The 22,211-nt window shown below is 40.5% G+C and overlaps 1 protein-coding gene across 1 annotated transcript in view; it reads right to left on the bottom strand.

The window, feature by feature from the left end:
* Positions 1–10,680: 10,680 nt before the first annotated feature.
* STK31 (serine/threonine kinase 31) overlaps positions 10,681–22,211 on the bottom strand; it is a 35,857-nt gene continuing 24,326 nt past the window's right edge. Inside the window, exons 19-24 of the mRNA XM_035319318.1 lie at positions 21,396–21,521; positions 21,005–21,091; positions 20,024–20,173; positions 18,209–18,334; positions 16,561–16,629; positions 10,681–11,941 (exon numbers count right to left, since the gene is read on the bottom strand). Of these exons, the coding sequence (XP_035175209.1) occupies positions 11,681–11,941; positions 16,561–16,629; positions 18,209–18,334; positions 20,024–20,173; positions 21,005–21,091; positions 21,396–21,521 (819 nt within the window). The 3' untranslated portion in view covers positions 10,681–11,680. The remainder of the gene's footprint in view (positions 11,942–16,560; positions 16,630–18,208; positions 18,335–20,023; positions 20,174–21,004; positions 21,092–21,395; positions 21,522–22,211) is intronic.

The raw sequence follows: 22,211 nt of genomic DNA, 5'->3' as shown, positions 1-22,211 counted from the left end.
TACTGAGACCCTTGGTGCATCGCTCCACTTCGAAACATGTCAGCTTACACCACATCATGTATTTATTTTTTTATATTACTCCTACCAGGGACAGTTGAACAAAAGCAGGTGTGTTTCTCAGAAGTCCACCTGCTGCTGCTGCATATTCCCCTGCCTGAAGGCAACTGCAACTAGATCTTCGTAACCATCTTCGCAGCAGATATGCCAAGGAAGCACAGCAGCTGGGGAATTGACAGCAGATGACAACTGGTATAGAAAGGGAATCTGTTTTCATCAGTGGATACCTTTTGGGAAAAAAGAAGGAAAAAAAAAAAATGAGTTGTAAGAGCAGAGGACAGGAATTTGGTAACCTCTCTCAAGGGGTAAAGTTCCAGTTAAAAGCAGATTTTTGGGGGGTTCAATGTAAATGTGGATGTAAATGCAGCTTCCTACGCAGTCCGATGACAACTTACCAGCAGGTGGTGCGTTATCTGGCAATTCTTTCCCTGTGGTGGCAGACTAGATGTATAGGCACAATACTCCAAATAGAATGTTTCCCCACAGGATGAGACATCCGTGGGTGTTTTCAGCCTTGTATCCAAACAAAGCTCAATGTATTACTAATCATATACCCATAACATTCTGGCCACAAAAGCTGGTTGGTGCTTGCAGCAGTGCTTTTGAAAACCAGCTAAGGACAACAGGCCTTAATAATTTAAAATTGATTTGCAGCTCTACTCAACAAGACTTTACATTTGATAAAGCTTCTGCTTAAGTCATCCTTACAGGCCAAGTCTATTATTATGAGTGCTGCAGGTCTCTGCAAATGTCCCTGCCAATGTCAAGCTACACCTTTGGCACAGAGCAAGTCATGTGTGCAGCTTCCAATGAAGAGAATAGGTTAGCTACCACTTAAGCTTTCTAGGGCTAGAACTGCAGATGGATCTGCATTGTATGCAGTTAACCTATGTCTCCTCTCCCTATGATCTGCAAAAGGCATACTGACCTGGGTTTCCACATCTTAACTGACACAAATTCAAGACATTACTCCATGTCCACATACTATTTTTATTGAGGAAACCAACCTACCTAATAGTGATCAAGGCAAAGTGATATATTTAAAAATAATGTACTACAAAAGACATAGCCAAATAGAACAGAAGAGTTATCCAGTCAATCTTCCTGCCAGATGGCTGTCTCAGTACAGTACTAGAGGCTTCAAGCCTCCTTTAGCAATGCCTAACTATGCAGAATCTGAATGTTTCTTTCCCTAATGTCCACCCTTAATTTCCTTTGCTCTACAATTCAATCCATTAATCCCCAAAGGGCAGAAGTAGCAGTAACTCCATTCTGTTCATCTCTGTTCTAGGAGGCTTTTACCTCTTCTGAGGACTTAAAACCCACCCTTTCTTTACTTAAGTCTTTTTTCCAGGTCACAGATCCTGGTTTGTAGACCTCAGTCTTCCTCATACGCTCTTCTGAACCACCTCTGAATTTTTACTCTTCCTTGATGCATGATGTCCAAGTCTGGAAAGAGTATCTTGGCCAAGAAAAAGTCTATCAAGGAATCCCCCTTATTTTATCGAGAAGACGTATAGTAGCACTGAAGTCATTGGAGATGTTTTTTTTTTTAAATGACCAAAAATCTTGTCATCCCCCCCCGATTTACCCCAAAGTTGTTTGGCATTTAATTTGCTAAAGCTAGCTCAGCCTGACTTTGAGCTACTAGTCTGATTAGTGAATGGTCAAAAGACATGATTTTGTATATTCTTTAAAACTGACCCAATTTTGCACAGCAGATTACCAGCAGGACCAGGGAGGTGATCATCCCCTTGTATCCTGCTCTGGTGAGGCCGCACCTGGGGTGCTGTGTTCAGCTTTGGGCCCCTCACTACAAGAAGGACATTGAGGCACTGGAGTGTGTCCAGAGAAGGGCTATGAGGCTGGTGAAGGGCCTGGAGCACAAGTCCTATGAGGAGTGGCTGAGGGAACTGGGGTTGTTTAGTCTGGAGAAGAGGAGGCTCAGGGGAGACCTTATTGCTCTCTACAGCTACCTGAAAGGAAAGGGTGGGGAGCTGGGGGTCGGCCTCTTCTCACAGGTACCTAGTGATAGGACTTGAGGGAATGGCCTCAGGTTGTGCCAGAGGAGGTTTAGGTTGGAAATGAGGCAACATTTCTTCTCAGAAAGAGCAGTCAGGCATTGGAGGTAGTGCAGTCACTGTCCCTAGGGCTGTTCAAGGAAAGGTTGGATGTGGTGCTTAGGGACATGGTTTAGTGGGTGACAGTGGTAGTAGGGTGATGGTTGGACCAGATTATCTGGGAGGTCTTTTCCAACCCTAATGAGTCTGTGATTTGATGCTTATGTGACATGTACTCTCGTGTAAGCTTGGAAATGTAACAAAAACTGAGGATAGTGATCTTATTTTACTACTGCAGGTGCAAAGATGTCAGTCATATGTTCATATGCCTGTAACTTGTTTCTTGTCAGCCCACCAGCTCCTAAGAAAGCTGTAAGCATTATTAGAGCAAATTAATTCCTGTGAACGTTGCAAGTACTGGTTTAGAAATCTATCTCTACCTATCTACATGAGATTTCTGTATCTTTTCAAACTTTAAAAAGAAGTTAACAAGTGGCACAGCTGGTACAACACTTAAACAGAGGGGGCACGCCAAAACAAATCATGCTACTTCAGGATTTTAAACTGAAAATAAACCCAGAGAGGGTAATGAAAAGATCAGATTTTCTCTAATTAAATTAGAGACATGAACTATGTAAAAACCTGAAAGTACTTCTGTAGCAGTGCTGATTTAACATTAAGCAAATGCTGACTGCTTCCCTCTTAAGTCAACCGAGGATCACTCTAAGTGTCTGTGCACTGATCTATGGTGCAGGTCACCTTCAGCAAATGAACAAATGCATTTTAAAACAATTTCAATGAACTCTAAATTTTAGGTTAAGATAGTGGTCATTTGATAATCTGAATGTCTTAATCAGCAAGTGTTCCACTGCACCACAGGAAGTCATTTCACAGATTTAAGAGGTTGGAGGGAGATTTACTACACGTACGTAGGAACAATCAAACCTGCATGCTCTCCTACGACTGGGGTGAGACAAGACAATTCTGCTACCTTACTGTTGAGCTATTTATCTGATGACACACTAAAAAAAGAAACGAATAGACTTATGAATCATAAAATGATACTAACTGCAGCGGATGATGAAATTCATGACTCAGGCTACTAAGATTACTGTGTTCCAAATTATACTACTTGCATTTCTTTTAAGTATTCCTTTGCAGCTAGTATAATTTGTAGTTACCATCAATTAAATGACAGTAATAAATGGAGTTTTGAAAGATAAAAAAATGAATCGTGATGTTAAAAAGCAAATAAAAATGTCAAAAGATTAACTTAGTACTATGCCTCAGGGCATTTATAAAGATATTAACACAACATGTTGGTCTGTCAGTGCTCTTCAACTAGGAAATGTTTTACATTTTCAATAAACCAGGTTCAGCATTTTGGCCCTTCTAACAGCAATAACAGGTGATTTCCTGCCACTGTGTTTGTGCAACAGAGAAAAGAGGTAACTTCTTGTAGAGTTAGGACTAACAGGAAATAATACCATCACCTGTGCTTTGAAATAGCATATGGGTAGTAAGTATAGACACTGCCAAGTACTCTTCAGCCATACTGCTTAGTTTCAGTGCACATTTCTTAAGCTTCCTATCAAAACCCATCTTCTTTTAAAGCTGCTTTCACTGAAGAGAAATACCCAGGAAGGAAAAAAGTGGTGTTCAAAGACCAGGTCACAGGTATCCAGCATCTCCTTCAGTTCTCCAGCAGTGGGAGCAGATGACTACAAGGGTGAGGTTTTTGAACCTGATCTTTAAAGATTAGCTGCTCCCTAGTAAAACGGGGATAACATGCAGCACAAATTCATATGAGGCTGGAGGCTTACTATAAAGCTGGAGTGGAAAAAGGCTGCTCTGTGACAATCACTACGGCATACCCAAATGATCAGTCTCTGTTTATGCACATAAGCAGACACATTACTTGCAAACACCATCATGAAATAAACAAGTGTGTCTATGCAAACACAAGTACCAAACCATTCCCATCCTTTACAATAGTCATATTTGTAGAGACAACGTAAAGAATTAAATACTGAAATACGAAGGCTGTTGAGTCAGTTACCACACTACGAAGCCCTGACAGCAAAAGATGTCCAAAGAATGTAACAGCTTTGCAGGTATCAGATGGCAATACAACACCATCAAACTCTCTTTAACTAAATATTTCAGAAGAGCACAAGAAAAAGGCCCTTAATGGGAACATGATGTCATCCACCAGTAACAACTTGGCAATATTTTTTCACATGATGTGTCAGAAACTGTGGCCCTAGCTGTACCTGCAATTCAGGAACGTTTTCACCTGCTCCCTGAGCATCCTGCATTAACAGGTGCAAATGGCAGACCCTGCCCAGGTAAGCCTCAACTCTCCAGTGTCCTTCAGTATTAAAAGGAGGAGGAGAATCCTCTGGGAAGGTAATGGCTATGCGCATCCTTGCCATAAGAGAGTTTCATAGACAATTCTAGTTTAAAAATAAAAATAAAGATAAAAAATGGTGTAATGCTCAATGTGAAGCTACCTGGAAAACAGGATTGTGTACAAGAACTGTGTCAGAGGCTTGCCTCTCCCCCACTACTCCCTTGGTAGAAGTTATTGCTATCGAGAAGTATCTTGCATGAATAATGGTTGGTGTTGTAATCAAGTGTATGTTCACATACTAGAGAATCTCACTCCCTAATAGAAAACAGGAAATGGAAAACCTGAACCAGAGGAAGCAAAAACAGGAAAGGGGAGAAGTAGAGAACAGAGACTGCCAATGAACAGATTAGTTTGAGCAGTCCTTGAGCAGTGAGGTACAGCACAGACTAAAAAGGACAGAAGGTTCAAAATACATACATACATGAACAACTGCCAAAATGGAAGTCTAATCTGTTAGACCTGGATGCTTGAAGTAGCAGTGTTCCTCTGAGCATACCCTGAAGCATCCTTAGGCCAACAGATGAGTGAAAAACATGCAAACAAAAAGGTTCCAACTAGGTTTAAACAAAGAAAAAACAAACAAAACAAAACAAAACAAAACAAAAACACTCACTAAAACAGGGGCAGGGAAAAAAAAATATCTAGGAAAAGTGACAGCCAGAAGAACACATGAACAACAGCTCCACCTCTTGCTGGCAAGGACAGAGGATAAAAATTTCAAGCAGAAATCCATGACTGATGATCATATGACAACTACACACCTGTAACATTAACACTACCAATAACCAGCCTTCGACAAGTGGCTAGCATTGCTTTTGTGCGATCATTGTTCTGACAGTTATCTTAAATTAGGAGAAGGAAAAGTTACTTTGGAATAGATCTGCAGCTCTCAAAAGTGCCCTTCAACTTTAAACAAAATCCTACCAGAAAAAAAAAAAAATGTTTTCAAATAAAAATCAATTTCAGTTCTAGCAGCCTCCACATGCATCTTCTCAGCAGGCATTTACTTTTGAGTGCTCATCCAGGTTTCATCTCAGAAGTTGGACCAAAGCAACTTCAATTTACTTTCTCCAAAGGAATTCTCCTGATTATACACAAACTTACACTGTATGCGACTGATCAAGACTCCTTAAATGTTTGTACAGTCTTGCAGCCAATACGGCTCACACAGCATGTGGGCACTCTGCAAGGTTCACACAGAGCGTGAGAAACAGCACACTAAAAATTCCCTCTACCAAAACTTGAGACACCCAAAAAACCTTCCAGTGGATAAGTAACACTTATATGCTCCTTCAAGTGTTGCCCACATGTCTACTCTGCTCCTGTCTTTATGAGGAATAATTTAACCCAGCACAAGTACCATTAGGTACCCTTAGGCTGCACCTGCAGGAGGCCAGCAGCGCCTTCCAGGGATGCTCCAGGTTGCCAGGCCCGGTTCCCCAGCTGGCAGGCATTCTCTTCTGGCAGGCTTTTAGGAGACTTTTGCTGTCAGCCTTTTTCCCAGTTGGGCCAGGACACCTCTGTGGCTGCTCCCTCCCCCACCACTTTCCCATTCCCATGACAACTTCTCATCCCCAAATGACTTCTCACCCCCAAGTCTCACTCAGGGACCCGCCACCCGCAGCCACTCCCCATCAGGAGCAGACATCCCCAAACCAATTGGCGGCACGGGCCTTGAGTACTGTGTGCAGTTCTGGGCACCACAGTACAAAAAGGACATTCAACTGTTGGAGAGTGTCCAGAGGAGGGCGACGAAGATGGTGAAGGGTCCCAAAGCTGAACACAGCACTCAAGGTGCAGCCTCACCAGAGCTGAGTACAGGGGGACAATCACTTCCCTGGACCTGCTGGCCACACTGTTTCTAATGCAAGCCAGGATGCTGCTGGCCTTCTTGGCCGCCTGAGCACACTGCTGGCTCATATTCAGCCGACTGTCAACCACTACTCCCAGGTCCTTCTCTGCCAGGCAGCTTTCTAACCACACATCTCCCAGCCTGTAGCTCTGCTTGGGGTTGTTGTGCCCCAGGTGCAGGACCCGGCACTTGGCCTTGTTGAACTTCATACCATTGGCCTCAACCCATCTGTCCAGCCTATCCAGATCCTCCTGCAGAGCCTTCCTACCTTCGAGCAGATCGACACACGTACCTAACTTGGTGTCATCTGCAAACTGACCGAGGGTGCACTCGATCCCCTCAACCAGATCATCGATGAAGATGTTAAAGAGGACTGGCCCCAGTACTGAGCCCTGGGGGACTCCACTAGTGACCGGCCTCCATCTGGATTTGATTCCATTCACCACAACTCTCTGGGCCCGGCCATCCAGCCAGCTTCTGACCCAAAGAAGCATACACCAGTCCAAGCCAAGAGCAGCCAGTTTCTTGAGGAGAATGCTGTGGGAAACAGCGTCAAAAGCCTTACTGAAGTCAAGGTAGACCACATCCACAGCCTTTCCCCCATCCACCCAGCACGTCACTTTGTCATAGAAGGAGATCAGGTTCGTCAAGCAGGACCTGCCTTTCATAAACCCATGCTGACTGGGCCTGATCACCTGGTGGCCCTCTAAGTGCCTTGTGATGACCTTCAAGATAAGCTGCTCCATGAGCTTCCCTGGCACTGAGGTCAAACTAACAGGCCTATAGTTTCCCGAGTCAATCTTCCGGCCCTTCTTGTAGATGGGCATCACATTTGCTAGCTCCCAGTCAAGTGGGACCTCCCCCAATAGCCAGGACTGCTGATAAATGATGGAAAGCGGCTTGGCCAGCTCTTCCGCCAGTTCTCGCAGTACCCTCGGGTGGATCCCATCCGGCCCCATCGACTTGCATACATCCAAATGCTGTAGCAGGTCACCAGCCATTTCCTCGTGGATTGTGAGGGCCACATCCTGCTCCCCATCCCCTTCCACCAGCTCAGGGTACTGGGCATCCAGATCACAACTAGCCTTGCCGCTAAACACTGAGGCAAAGAAGGCATTAAGCACCTCTCTCGTCACTAAGTTTCCCCCCGCATCCAGTAAAGGACGGAGATTCTCCTTAGTCCTCCTTTTCATGTTATTTTATTTATAAAAACATTTTCTGTTATCTTTAACTGCAGTAGCCAGACCGAGCTCCAGATGAGTTTTGGCCTTCCTAATTTTGGTCCTGCACATCCTTACAACATCCTTATAATCCTTCTGAGTGGCCTGCCCTCTTTTCCATAGATCATAAACCCTCTTTTTTTCCTAAGCTCTAGTCACAGCTCTCTGCTCCTGCTCAGCCAGGCCGGTCTTCTTCCACACCGGCTCATCTTTGGGCACGTGGGGACAGAGCGCTCCTGAGCCTTTAAGATTTCCTTCTTGAGGAGCGCCCAGCCTTCCTGGACTCCTCTGTCCTTCAGAACTGCCTCCCAAGGGACTCTACCAACCAGTGTCCTCAACAGCTCAACGTCTGCCCTCCGGAAGTCCAAGACAGCGGTTTTACTGGTCCCCCTCTTGACTTCACCAAGAAAAGAGAATTCTACCATGTCGTGGTCACTGTGCCCAAGACAGCTCATGCTGTTGAGTATCTATAGGACTGACACTTGGCATCTCAAAGCCCCAAGGTTTACATGCACAATGCTCTTCCACTTCAAACAAGGACTCTCTTCAGAGCTGCCCAGTCTGCCCCTATCCCACATAACGACACCAGGTGGTACACCTGTTGGCCTTGCTGAAACAGCAAACTGCTGAGCTGGAAAAGGAGATCATAAAAAAGCCAGAGGGCTCTCAGATTGCCAGATTAGTCTCCTAATAGCATACTCGGAATACCAAAACCTTCTGGTCTATCCTGAGACTGTCGAGATGAGACTGTCCAGATCCTTTCTGCTTGACCATTTTACCAGTCATAAGGATTGCAAAAAAATCTGAACAGCTCTAAGTCCACAAACAAAGAAACAGGTCAAGGAAGGAAGAAATATGTCAAGGAGTTCCGGCAAGCTTTCCCAGCTCATCTCAGCATGTTTCAACCTGCAGGCCCTTTGCAGCTAGCTACTGAAGTAAAACAAATAAAAATGAACTTCATTTCTTCACACAGCAAATAGTTTTTCTCTGCACTTATTGCTGTAAAGCATGTCACCAGTAACACACACACCAGACAAAATGGGAAGAAACTATCTCAGTTTTACTTCTGAAGATGCACCTACATATTGCAATCTTGATGTATTCCCTTGCAAGCTGGGAAGATGAACAGACTGCAGATGAAAAATCTCATTTAGGGAAGCCCACAAGGTAGCTGCTATGAAGGAATTTAATCCACAGACTATACAAACCTGCATTTATCAGGGGGAAAAAAAAATAACACCAGTAAATGCCGAGATAAAGACTATTCTGGAGTACAAAAAAAACTTCTCAAAACTGCACAGGCAGAAGTGTTATATACTAATGGAGTGACCAACAAACTACATGGAAAGATTTGGTAAAGTTATTATGGATGTTGGAAGGAACATGCAGATTAAGAGGCAGTGTACAGAACAGCTGGTGTCTCAATAAGTAAAGTGTGAGCGTTCAGAAAGGAGTAATTCTTCACCCAAACTATGGAGATAAAAAGTACTCACTTTCTCCAAATCTGCTGAAAGAAGTCCCCTTCCCACAGTAAAACAACCCTATCCCAGGCCTGCAAGTTAGGTTAGGTAGAGTCATAGCAAGTGATTGTCTGCAGGTGCCTGAAGAAAGCATTTCTTCCTGTGTGACTTTGTTACCGGAGCCAGAGATCAGAAGGTGACTGTAGTAGCTGACTGGGGTATGGTGTCCTGTGCAGACGCTGAGACTGATACAGACATCTGACTGGTGTGGGCACCAAGGCCAGGAGTGCAGAGAGAACACAAAACTGAACAAGGAAAAAAGGCTGCTGTCCTCGTAAAAGGAAGAACATGTATGTATCAGCCCCGAGACTTGGAACCTTGGAACTGAAGTCTACCATTAGAGGTCATAAGAAGATATAAACATCTTTGAAGTAGAGCTGCTGTCATGTGTCCAAGTGAAGCAACACTTAGCCTCTGAAAATCCCCCATCTATTTGGTCTGCACAAGGACACTGCTCAAAACTGCACAACACTAGTACCAAGGAAGAGTGAGGTAAGTTTTGTTTGAGCTTCTTCATAGGAAAAGCTAGTGAGTAGAGACACTAATCCTACAGCATCACTTCAAGCTCTCTGTCCTCCAAGTTCACGTCTTCCAGAGAGAAGAGATGCAGGAGATGCAGTTTAAAAAGGTATGCCACAAACTAAACAGAAGGCAGTCCATTGAAATGGATTGGTATGCAACTTCAGCAGGGTAACCGTGCAGCGTGACCCTGAACCAACCTGTTTCTCAATGCCTCTGGCAAATAAGGAAAGAGAAGAAAGCCAGAGCTACAAAATTACCATAGGAAAGGTCGAAGTAGAAATAAACAAAACACTGAAAAACTGTAATCAGTGACACTGAAAAAACTTTTTTTTTTTGAAAAAAACTTTTCTGTGACACTGAAAAACTGTAATCAACACTTAATTCAAATAGAAAGGCTGTCCCATACCCTGACACTTGTATGTACCAGAAGCTTTCAAAGGCTTCATTGCAGGTTTTAAAAATAATTTCACCCCTCATGTTAGGTTCCACATGTAAAAAATCAGATTACTTACAGTTGGTGAAGAGATTTGGAAAAGACTGCAGTTTTTGAATCAAGCATAAAGAGAGACTTCTAGTTTCAGAAAGCAAAGTTTAGTAGTTACGGGATTTAAGAAATACGCTTTAGGTTGCATGGACACGTGCAGAAAAATTGGGCAAAAATTTATTCCAGTATACAGCAAGACACAAACCAAACAGAACTCAGTTCAGTGTTTAACATTAAAGTTAGCCTTTTATTAACAGTGAAAGACTACAATCAGATTTGGAAAGTATCTCACAAAACTGCTACCAGCTATTTTCATTGACAAAAAACAAGGCATTATTCTTCTGTGATTTCAGTAATGAAAATATATTTAAGACACTAACCAAAAACTCTAAGTCCAAAACATTTTTAACAAAGGTTTTGGTACCACTGATTATATACGTAATACAAAAATTGTAAAACCATTATCATTTAATGAAAAAGGGCCAAGCATCTTTCATGCACGCAAATTTCAAAAAAAAAAAAAAAGTGATTTAAGGATGGAAAAACATCATCTACCCACTGCCAATTGCTGTTGTACCTGAGGTTTCCCTACTGCTGGGTCTCGTCCATTACATACTGGATTTCTACATTCTTCATCTAACAGTGTGCAGCTTTAGTAATTGCTCTACAAAATACTAGTCTGCCAACAGCACTGTCCAAGAGCAACACCCAGAGGCTAAATATATTGCTACAGCAACTCCGAACATTTTAACCATTTTTTTTTCTGATAAAAGAAAAGCTTCATAAACAACAATTTCCTGTAGAAATAAAGACCTGACAAAACTCTTTCAATGGCAACGTTAACAGGAAAGTAAGTAGGCAAACCCACTCAAAGTGGCATTTTTATAGCTACTGTGAACAATGAGAACAGATTTACAGACACACATTTATGTAGAATAGACAGATAAAAAGTAATTTTTGCAACATGCATGTGTATAGCATTCTGGTTAGCACAGCAGCACTGCAAAAGAGCAACTGAAATGATGCTCTCCTGAAAGTCAATTGCCTTTTGCAAATGCAGAGAAACAGAAGAGCGGCAGCCTGCTCCCCATTTCCTTGACCAGTTGTCAGAGTTTTTTCTTCTTGAATCTTGGAGGCAGTTGCCGTAGAACACCCTGAGTACTGAGTAACCTGCAACTAGGAAGGTAATACCCTAGAGCATCTCTAACAGGAGCATCTAACCTACAGTTGCAGCAAGAAGGGGGATAGAAGACTGGATACAGAAGTGAGTCACTACAGCTTCATCTTAAATACTTCTGGCATCTAATATGACTATATCATGTGAATTTAAAGCCTGCATAACAGACAAATTAAAAAGACTGACAAAGTAAGAACACAATCAGGAACACCACACTTGTATCTCTGAACTCTTCTTTAGAATCAAATGTACTCTGAAGAAAATGCAGTTAAGGTTATGTAATCCCAAAACATGACTTCCCAAAACAAAACACCCAACTTCCTACATTCTGAGACTTCAAATCAGGACAACTGATTTTAAAAATAAACAGAAGTTTCAATCAAACACATCATGGACAAGTTCCTTATCTCCTGGAGTAGGGTTTATCCCATTCTCCTCAGAGTTAATTTTAATTGCATCTTCCTTTTTATCCATCATCTCAGAATCATGCTCCTTGTGTGGCACATGCTCTTCACCTGGTTGTGACGAATCTGGAATCGCACCAACTAAGAGGAAGCAATCATCTCCCAGCACCTGCTCAGCTGTCAGTCTGTTACAGCAGAACAAATTCCGAAGAAGAGATTTAACTTTATCATCCTACAGAGGGAGAAAAATTTCATCAGCAAATGAAACAAACATGATTCCAAATAACAACCAAGTATTTGATGAACAGGTCTCATAAATGCTTGCAGCCGAGGGCCCTCACAAAAGTTTGTACAGCACTCTCCATGGTCTGCACCCTTAACGGACATGGTGCTTGTTAACAACAGAATAAAAGCAAGGTTTTGGCACCACGTCTGTCAACTCGGTGCCAGACTTGACAGAATGTTATGTTTCAAAACACTAACTTCCCAGCATTTTAGAGAAATACAGAATCATAGAATGGTTTGGGTTGGAAGAGACCTTCATTATCATCTAATTCCACCCCCCCACAGCCTGCCATGGGCTTCTGGAGTCTGCTTTTCTACTGAGTAGGAACAAAATGGGTGCCATTCACTTTCTACAACATCGACTTTTAACTCTGTCCTATTACTTTATCATTCTACAAGAAATCAAGAAAAAAGTAATGGGATTAATGGGATCTAAATCAACAGCAGCTGTTTTGCTATTAGGCCATCACTTACACTTAAGCTGTTTGGACTTTTCAGAAGGGATTACGTGCCTAAACGCTTCGCATATTGACAGTGTTGGACTCCATGCATAAAGCACAAGAACACAGCTGCTACACATGCATACATGTCAGCTGTTGAGGAAGGAAGGACGCACACTGGATTTGAACAAGGGGACTGCAAGAAAGCATCTCAAATGATGATCTAAAGACATAGATTAATAAAAAACAACGTAAAAATAATCTTCCCACAAGGGGGCGTTCATGTTTGTAGCCTCTGCAAACAGCATCGCCTCTGACCTGGGTCAACAGAACAGCAAAGCACAAGATACCTGCACACCACCCCTCACCTATCTCTGTTTCATCCAGACAAAAATCTATGATGCAAAGGAATGTACACAAGTTGTCAAAAATCTGGAGACAGAAACAAGCAGACAATTTCCAGCTTTCCCACTGACCAGCACAGTGACTCAAGAGAATCAGCCCCTCTCTCCAGATAATCTGAAATCTGGGTGGAAAGACAAGATCTGAAAACTGCTGAACTTGCAGGCATAAAGAATTGTTAAATGGTTACAGAACGCATAAAAGAGAATCTCTAGTTAAAAACATTCAAACATTTGATGCACTGAAATGCTGAAGTAAATCATGCCTACACACTTCCTTGGTAGAACTAAAAATGAAGAAAGCCCATGCATTTAAAGAGCTTGAAAAGTTTTGCACTTCCATATTCCCACTTCAAAAAAAAAAAAAAAATAAAATAAAATCAAAATATCATCAGCAAGTTTCCCCTTTTCACCATTTTCCTCCACTAAGGAAACCTAAAACTGATCCCTTAAGTAACACTGCTGTAGAACAACATTTCATTGTGTTTACTCCAGCCAATTTCATCTTATTTACTCCTTTTAAGAAGTATACAAAACTGAATGCTGAAGGACACTGAATACTGAAGCTCAGCATGGCAAAACGGAAGGTACAAGATCAAGTCTCTAATCACTTCTCCTCAACAGCTATATAAAATTAATATCCCCTTGTTGAAACTCAGTGTTACCTTCCTGCATTAATTTTACATTTCCTGAAAACAAACAAAAATGTAATGGTTGCAAGTGTACAATTCCTCTCGGCATGAGACTGAGATGGAAGGGAAACTACCAGCCTGTCAAGGGCCTGCAGATGGGCATTGAGATTAATTCTGAATAAGCTGATTAAAGATAAAGTCCTTAAAAGCAAAATAGATTTTCCCCAAGAACTGGGACAAGGATTAACAGCCAGAGGTCTTTGAGATTCCCCAAGAAACTGCTGAAATATATTTATTAGTATTACGTTTCTTAGTAGAACCCTCATGGATTTTCCTGTGAACTGCAGGAAGAACAAACTGCTTTGCAGCAAGCTTTGACAGTTTGTGCACATGCACACACACATATCCAGGATGAATCCTTAAAAAACCACCAACAAAGATGCATTGATGAGAATTGTATCACCTGGCAAAGTTGTTTTTTTTTTTAAAAAAAAAAAAAAAAAAACTGCTTCTTTTTGATCACTGAAAAATTATCACGAAGCTTTTTTCTTACTGAGAACTGTAAAATGAATGAACCCCGCTAAGAACAATAATGAAGAACATTTATCCTTCAGATAAAAGCAGATGTTGCACTTCAGAAGATACCTGTAAGAAAAGAACTAAAGAAGTACGGGAAGCTGAAAATGGCCACTTATGCAGAAGGCTTACAGAAAGCAAAGTGAACCAATTACTTTTTATTATTATTATTTCTCAAGTAACTCTTTTCTATTTCCTTAAACAAGATTTCCTTATGTGTGAAATAAACTTTGTTTCAGAATCTAAGGATTATTATGCACAACCCTAAATGATGCACTGGACAGATGGCTCTGTGCAAGTTACGTGAATATTTTTAAAATCCTACAGCCTGCACTAATGATCATAGAATCATGATGAATCTTTAAGTACGACATCTTCTTTCCTACAGCACTACACGTTTCATGAGACTCATTTAATTTTTAATAAAATCTGAGCAACTGTAATGAGGAGTAAGAAATGCTATTTACATGAAGACCTCACTGCTCAAATGCTACATTTTTTATTCCTTTATTTTTTACAATAGTGTCACACTGGAATTAATTTTCCAGATGGATTTGGTAGACAGTCCTGTGCTTTAATAGTAGCGATTTTGACACTGGGGAACACAGCTGAAAGTTATTAAAATTATACTGTAGAGGAGATCAGTGATCTAATGGAACAAAATTATTTACAGCACTGTGCTGTGCAGTGATACACAAGCTACCTGGCCTGGACATTGGAAGCGCTACAGCTGTGGTAGTCTAACACTGTATCATGACAGTTTCTGAGCTTAAATAAAGAGGATGCACTAAGCTCAGAATGAACACAGCTCTAGTAAATGCAGACCAATTTTTGCACCATGTTATCCCAGATAGCTTTGCAAAGCACTCACATCACTAATACAGAAGTACAACCAATAAAAAGAGGGACTTAGTAGGGTTTTGTTTTCCCTTGCTAAAACAACCAACACTTATCTGACCAACAGCAACTCTGCTGTTTCATTCTACACTTTCCACCTGAAGTACCTCTCTACTTTTCTGGGTAATATGGAGACTTACCTCTAACTCCTTCCTATATTCCTTAAAGAATTCTATTTATTAACACTTCACTTAAAAACTAAACAGCTTGCAGGGTTTTTGTAATAGTGTAAGACATGATTTAAAGAGTCTCACAGCCTTCTCAAATCCAAAAACAAAGCTATCAAAAAAAGAAAACACTCAAAGGCAAAGTTATCACTTAAAGTGAGATCAAAAGAAAAAGCACAATATGAGAAATATATCCCAGTAATTAAAAATCACAAGGGTAGCCCACTCAGAGGAGGTGGGAAAGGCAAGAAGACAAGAACTAGTAACTAAAAGAGTCCAGCAGGAGGCTGAGTTGGAAATTAGTCTAAGCAAGCTAGTGATTTGAAAAAGGCCTGAAAACCTCCCAGGGAATTTCTTTAAGCTATATATGGTGGCATAAAAGTTGGAAACACGTAAGAGATAAGAAAAAGGAATCACCTGTATCAAACAAAGAAGCTGAAAGCAGGCAAGAGAAAATGTCTTAAGTCCTGGCCTGATGACTGAAAGCTTATGTGAAACAGTAAACCTGTGTGCCTTCAGATTTCCAAACTTTCGTGTTCAACTCTGAAGACAATCCTTTGCTTTCTGATAGGTAGCATCCCATCTCTTGGATGTTAATCATGAGTAGATAACTTTATAGCCGTCTCCTGTATAGCCTATGCCTTCATCAACCTGAACATCTTCCCTTTGGTTTATTTTCCTCCAAGGCATAGAGAAGGCCATAAAATTATCTACTTCAAAGTTGGAGACCTAAGTTGGGAAATACGAAGGTACGCAGGTCTACTCTTATTTTCAAGAGTCATCAAGACATTGGGCAAGGGTAAGTTTCAAAAAACAGACTGAAAATACAGTTCAAGGTGGCAACAGTTGCTAGCATAGGGCAGGCATAGAACAGTGGCTGACAGAAAACACTGAAAACAGCAACATTAGATCTTACCACTTGAGGTCCTCTCACATCTCTGCACTTGCTTGAGGCATTTAAGAAAGCTTACGTTTCACACACACACACAAGCAGAAGATAAAGGGTACACTGTGACTTTACAACCAAATTAAGTGACTAAAATGGAAATTGGCTGTTTTATTAATGCTTAGGAATTGTGCAATTATTATGTAGAAGACAGATGAACAAACCTGACTTCCCACCTCAGAAAAGACAGGCTTCTAACTCCCGTACCTCCTTCAAGGCACAGCTCTCAATGACTTATTCCCCAAGTCTGTAACTTGGTGTCACTCATTGAACAGTTATCCATGAAGTTCTTCCTTCTGAGGGTGGACTTGATATTTAAGAAAATCCTGGGGTTTTATACCTTCTCAAATATTACTGTATTTTTACTTGGTATTTAGAATATCCAATTCAGAATGTTTTCTCAACCCAACACTTACAATCAATTTTTGTTTTTCCTTTAAAAAACGTAACAGTTAATCACCTCTAAACAAGACCAGTCTAATCTACCTCATCTGAGGATTAGCATACCATGCCAACTGCATCCACCTCTGGTGTTCCATCTTCTTTCAGGCCAAATTCCTGATTTTGAATGCAAAGCTGTAAATTAAAAGATACATAAAATGTAACACTGTTTTACCCTTAAGTTTAACAGACATTAGCCAAGGAGATTCCATGTTTCAACTGAAAGTGGGCTGTTGTGGAAGATGAGCAGGGAAAAGCTTTTTTGTAGTTTCACAGTAGGGTAAAATACACAAGGCATGCACGCTTGCCTTACACAGGAAAAAAAAAAAAGCACTAAAAATAGCAGAGAATAAACATTTAGAAGGCAAAAGAAATAGACTTTTTAGAATGTCTCGAAGTCCATGCCTAAGCTGTACATTTAATAACCCACAGCACTTCTTAAAGAAGATGAAGTGTGCTGTAATAGACAAACATGAACCCAATATCCATAAGCAAAGTAGAATTTCCCCAGCCCTTACTAATGCCTAGAGCCATGCCTGTATACAGCATTTTTCAAAACCCTGCTATCAAGTTGAGCTGAAAATACCTCTATTCTGTACAACAACAATAACAATGGGAAGAATCATGCGTTTTGTCAGGGCTGGGCTCCTGTGACACAGAGCAGATGAGAACTCACAAAACCCGTTTCCATCTTAGAAGCAGTAAGGCTGCTCAATGAGGGAGAACACAATTCAAGTGTCTGCCATCAAACTAGCCATTGCTGAACATAACACCAGAATATGAACTAAAATTTTCCATCAAATGATCAATACAACACCAAGACTGAGCTGGAGATTTGTTACACGTGGATTAACCTGAAATTCAGCTGGAAAGCTTGGAGATGGGTTTTCAGAAGACTACAGATCTTGTTGCATCCTAGATATTCTCTTCGAGCAGAGCCAGCCATTGCTAGCCCTCCATTTTTTATGGTGGTTTAAGGTTTTGTTTGTTTTGTTGGTGGTGGGTTGTTTTTTTTGTGTTTTTGTTTTGTTTTTTTTTTTTTTGCTTTACACTCACTTTATTCATTCCCACTTGTAAAAAACAGGGTTTTTTGAACAGATCTGAATAGTTGCACTGAAAATGTTCCAACAAAGCCATACCACATTAATAAGTTATAAGCATCTACAATATTAAGCTACACTGTAGTTCATCTCTAAACTGGGACAAAAACATAATGAAGAATGAAGATAATAATAGATATAATAATCTATATCAATGATCTATATCAGTAATATAATAATCTATATCAATATATCAATAATAAAGAACCAGCTTCATCTTCTCAGCACAGGTAGCTGATAATGGCTACTGATCAACTTGTGGCTTATGTCCCTATCACAGTGTTTGAAGTAGCTTCAGTCACCCCTTCTGTGCCACAGGATCATTGTGCAGCTGATGGAACTGTCAACGTCAGTTATCCACAGCATGAGGAACAAAAGCTATTTTGGTCGTGTTACTATACAAATTACACTGTATACCTTACAGAAAAATGCACTGCCTTCTGCCCATAATCTCAACTCCCATTTATTTCACTCCTACCACTCAGTTTAAAACATGCACACTTTTCCAAAATATTTGGAGTAGAATTTTAAAATAACGTATTCATTCTGCTGTTTATAAAGGCTGCTAGAGTTCCTCAGTTTTATAAGAAATTCTCTCATAAGCCATGACTTACCCAGAACAGAAGGCAGCCGTAAGCATACATGTCAGAGGCTGGAGAAGCTGGCTGTCCCATCTTCAGTTCAGGAGAAACTAAGCTCAGGGAACTGACAACCATCGTGCTTGCAACAGCACGTTGTTCCTATGGGGAAAAAAAATGTGCTCTTTAAGTAAGACCAATAGCAGACTGAAGGAGAGGTATCTCTCTCTCTCTCTCTAATTTAATGGATCAGACAACTTTATCGTAGCATTCTGTGCTGACCCTAACGTAAAATCCTCCTTTACTACGGGAAAATATGGGGTGTGAAGGAGAAAGGAAATAGTCACATATCTGTCATCTGTAACTGTAATAGAAAAATAGTGCTGGCAGATTTTACTCCACACTGGAACTATTAAAGGTCATAAGGCAATAAAGAACCCAAGTTACAAAACCTCTCAAATTAGAAGAAAAAATACTAAAAATGGTTAAAGACATTGACTACTTCGGAAAACTTTAGTTCTACTATCAGTTCTGCCAGTTTTCCCATTTTTTCTCCCCTGTCCTTCTGGCCTTCACCTGAAACTAGCAACTTCCTTCCTCCCTGTTCCCAGCCTGTTTTAGGACTGCCTACTGCCACAATAAAAGCTAGACCCTGAGTTTCAACTTCTCTCCATGACTGTAGCCACCACCAGCTACAGCCAGACTGGAGGAGACAAGTCTCCAAATTGCCAAGAGTATACAGCAACACAGCTCTGCACATCAATTCGTGACCATGCGGAAAGCACAACCATTGCGCAGTGCTGTGACACTCCCCATAGAGCAGGCACAAACTGATCCAGGCTGCAAACCACAGGTGGAACTTTCCTGCTCCGTTATAACCTAACCACAGGAAGGAATAAAGAAATAAGAGGCCCTCTTCAGCTCTTGCAACCTTCAGATGGCACCACCTACACTGAGTATGACCTTTCAGAAAATTCAGCTAGCAACACTTTTAGAACCTCTCTCCTTTGCATGCTGAAAACAGAAATTTACTTGCTTGTTGTCCAAGCACTTGACACACTTCATAAGGTTAACAGAGAATGCACTGACAAAACAGAGATCAATATTCTTGATAAAAATTATATATATTATATTAATATAAAAACAATGTAACACAATAATATTATATAAAAATTGCTATAAAAATTAAATAAACATGAAGACCTCTAGCACTCGTGCTCAAATCAACTCCAGTTTCAAAAGTCAAAATGTGACAACAAAGATACACCAGTAGTGGAGAGACTTCACCATGTAAACTAAGTAAAGTAGTAAGGAAGTAGATTGTATTCTTAAAGAACATTAGACTTTCCCCAGGAACGATTATGAAGTTCTTTACTACAGAAAATGAGGACTAAGTAAAAATACATATAAATACAGGTAACATATAAACTTGTTAGTTTACTGAGACAGATTAAAACACATAGTAGGACCTCATTACCTATCACAAAGAAAGGCAGACTTCATACAAGATTTTTCTTTCCTCAAACAAGTTCACCTCTGCTGATGCTGATGACCGGTAAATATAGAAGAGAGACAACTACCAAGTACTGCAACTTCCATATTTTTCTGTTTCGTTGTTTTCCTTAATGAGGGCTCATGCTCATAGCTTTCTTCCCCATCCAAGATTAGATTGTGTTTACAAAAATCCCAGCACGACCCAAACCACCCAACCCTATTCAGAACATGAAACAGGAATCCTACTGCACAGCACAGTGTTTATCAATAGATCTTACGTACTTTATCTATTTTGATACATAACTGACTAAAAGTCACTAGGTTGTTTTTTTTAGGTGTTTTTTGGTTTTGTTTTACCTCTGGTTTAGTGAAATCAAAGTCTCCAACGATTCCTTGTTTTCGATTCACAGCAAAAATGTTATTTCCATGCAGAGATCCATGTACTATATTAGCTCCATGCAACGTTTGCAGACCTTGGGCAACTCCTTTCATCACTTTTAGTGCCTCCTAATGATTTAATTTTGGTGTTTATTACAAAGATAGATATGGAAGAACCAGAAAACAGCATCAAATGTCTCTATTCCAAAACTGAGACATTTTAATTATTTAAAGATCGCACATATTCAAAGTTCCTGACAATTGTTTTATGAAGTATGGATTAATTCCCAGTAAGACTGTGATGACTTGCAGAGCCATTCATCTGATTGTTCTGTTTCACAAACAAAATGTAATCACTGGGTAACAATTCGCTAACATTAAACAAACATAAATAAAAAATTGAAACCATGTAATATATTTTGGGATACGTATATTTACAAGTGCCTCCACGTTAACAAGCAGCAGCTTTTGAGTCGTCAAACATAACTAGGGAAAAGACTGTGCTGGCTTCTGGCTACTGCTTCTTTGAGAAATGCTGGCTGGTCAAAATGCCAATGAACGGTGTGGGAAGGAGGGAAGAAAGAGAACACCACCTCCTGCACACACACCCCACAGGCCTCCCCTGCCGTAAGTCCTCTAAACTTCAGTAGAATAGTGCGTGCACTTACAAATTTAATACATTCACTCTAGAATTTTTGAAGTGTACTAGCAGCACAGCTGAGGCACTGATTTTAATAAAAGAAGAAAGCGTATCCCAGCAAAATCTCTTTTATAAACTTACAGCCTATTGCTTGACCAAATGCTAGTCAAGCTATGTCGTGCAACTCTGTACAGTCACTGGCAGCCACCGAAGGAAGAACACCGCTCACACACCTCCAGCAGCGTAATATACAGCACAATGTTAAGAGTTCAGTCCAAACACACAAAAAGGAAAATGCTGGTTATCTCAGTTATACTTACTTGTAAAGTCAGAGGTGTATCAGCCTGTAAAGCTTGCAGACTTGCCCCTGGGTAGTATGGGACCATTAAATACACCAGAGGATCAGACTTTAACAACAAAAACAAACAGAAGTTTAAGAATACATTGTTTCCAATATTAGGAACACTGGAAAATTTAACATGCATTCGATATGTGATATATCAATTGATGCTTACTAAGAAAATAGTTCATCTAAACTGAAGTTAGAAAGGTAGTATTTTTCTGATTCAATACTCCAACACAAAAAAATATCAAAGCCTGAAATTTCAACTTAAAAGTTCTTCTGCCTAAACTTAAAACAAAAAACAGAACAAAAACCACAACCGAATAACAACAACAAAAAGCAAGCAACATTATCAATTTGAATCTTGCCTTGCAGAAAAGAAGAAACAACAGTTGCAATAAGCCAGATTTCTCCTTTTGTTGATTCCAGGCCCTGTGATACTTGGCAACTCTTTCAATCACTTTGCCTTCTGAGCTCACATCTACAGAGTATCCCTGAAAAACAAAACAGAAATACCCAAGCTCTTACTCCTAATGTCTGTAACATCACCGCATGACATTTTTTTAATTAAAGAAAGGCATACCATTAGGTTCCATCAAAAAACTCTTCTATTTATCACAAAATTCAGTAACAACTGTCATAGACTGCTTCCATATTTATAACACTTAGTCTGTAACAACAAAAGAAGCAAGTCTCCCATTTAAGAAGTATTAAGTAAGAAAAAAAAAAAAATCAACGGTGCCTCCCGTAATAATATAACCCTTGGTTTCTCAATTGCTAGTACACTGGAGAAGAAAAAGAGCAAGGTTAACACAGCAGTTCCTGAAGTTTCACAATGATATATCATCTGGAAGATGAAACAGCATTTGCATCATTTGCATTTTTGCCAACAAGAGTAATGAATAAGTTAAAGGGTTCACCAAATACAAGAAAGAACAGACAGCAGAGGGGAAGGACTGCTCACTACAGCTGCCCTCAAAAGAAGTGAGGAAATCAGTAAGTAACAGAAGTAACAGGAAAACAATCCAGACAGAGAACAAGGTCTTGTGTTCTACAAACGCTGACAAAAAAAAACACACATAACAGAAAAGGGTTGTTAAACGCAGGAATACAAAAGGAACAGCGGAGTTCATTCAGAATCAGCACATTCCCAGGTCGGGATCTCACCTGCAGCGCTAACTGAA

The sequence above is a fragment of the Oxyura jamaicensis genome, chromosome 2 (genome assembly GCF_011077185.1).
Source record: "Oxyura jamaicensis isolate SHBP4307 breed ruddy duck chromosome 2, BPBGC_Ojam_1.0, whole genome shotgun sequence".
NCBI lineage: Eukaryota > Metazoa > Chordata > Aves > Anseriformes > Anatidae > Oxyura > Oxyura jamaicensis.
The sequence above is the reverse complement of the archived record's forward strand: the minus strand, read 5'-3'. Positions and strand labels throughout refer to the sequence as shown.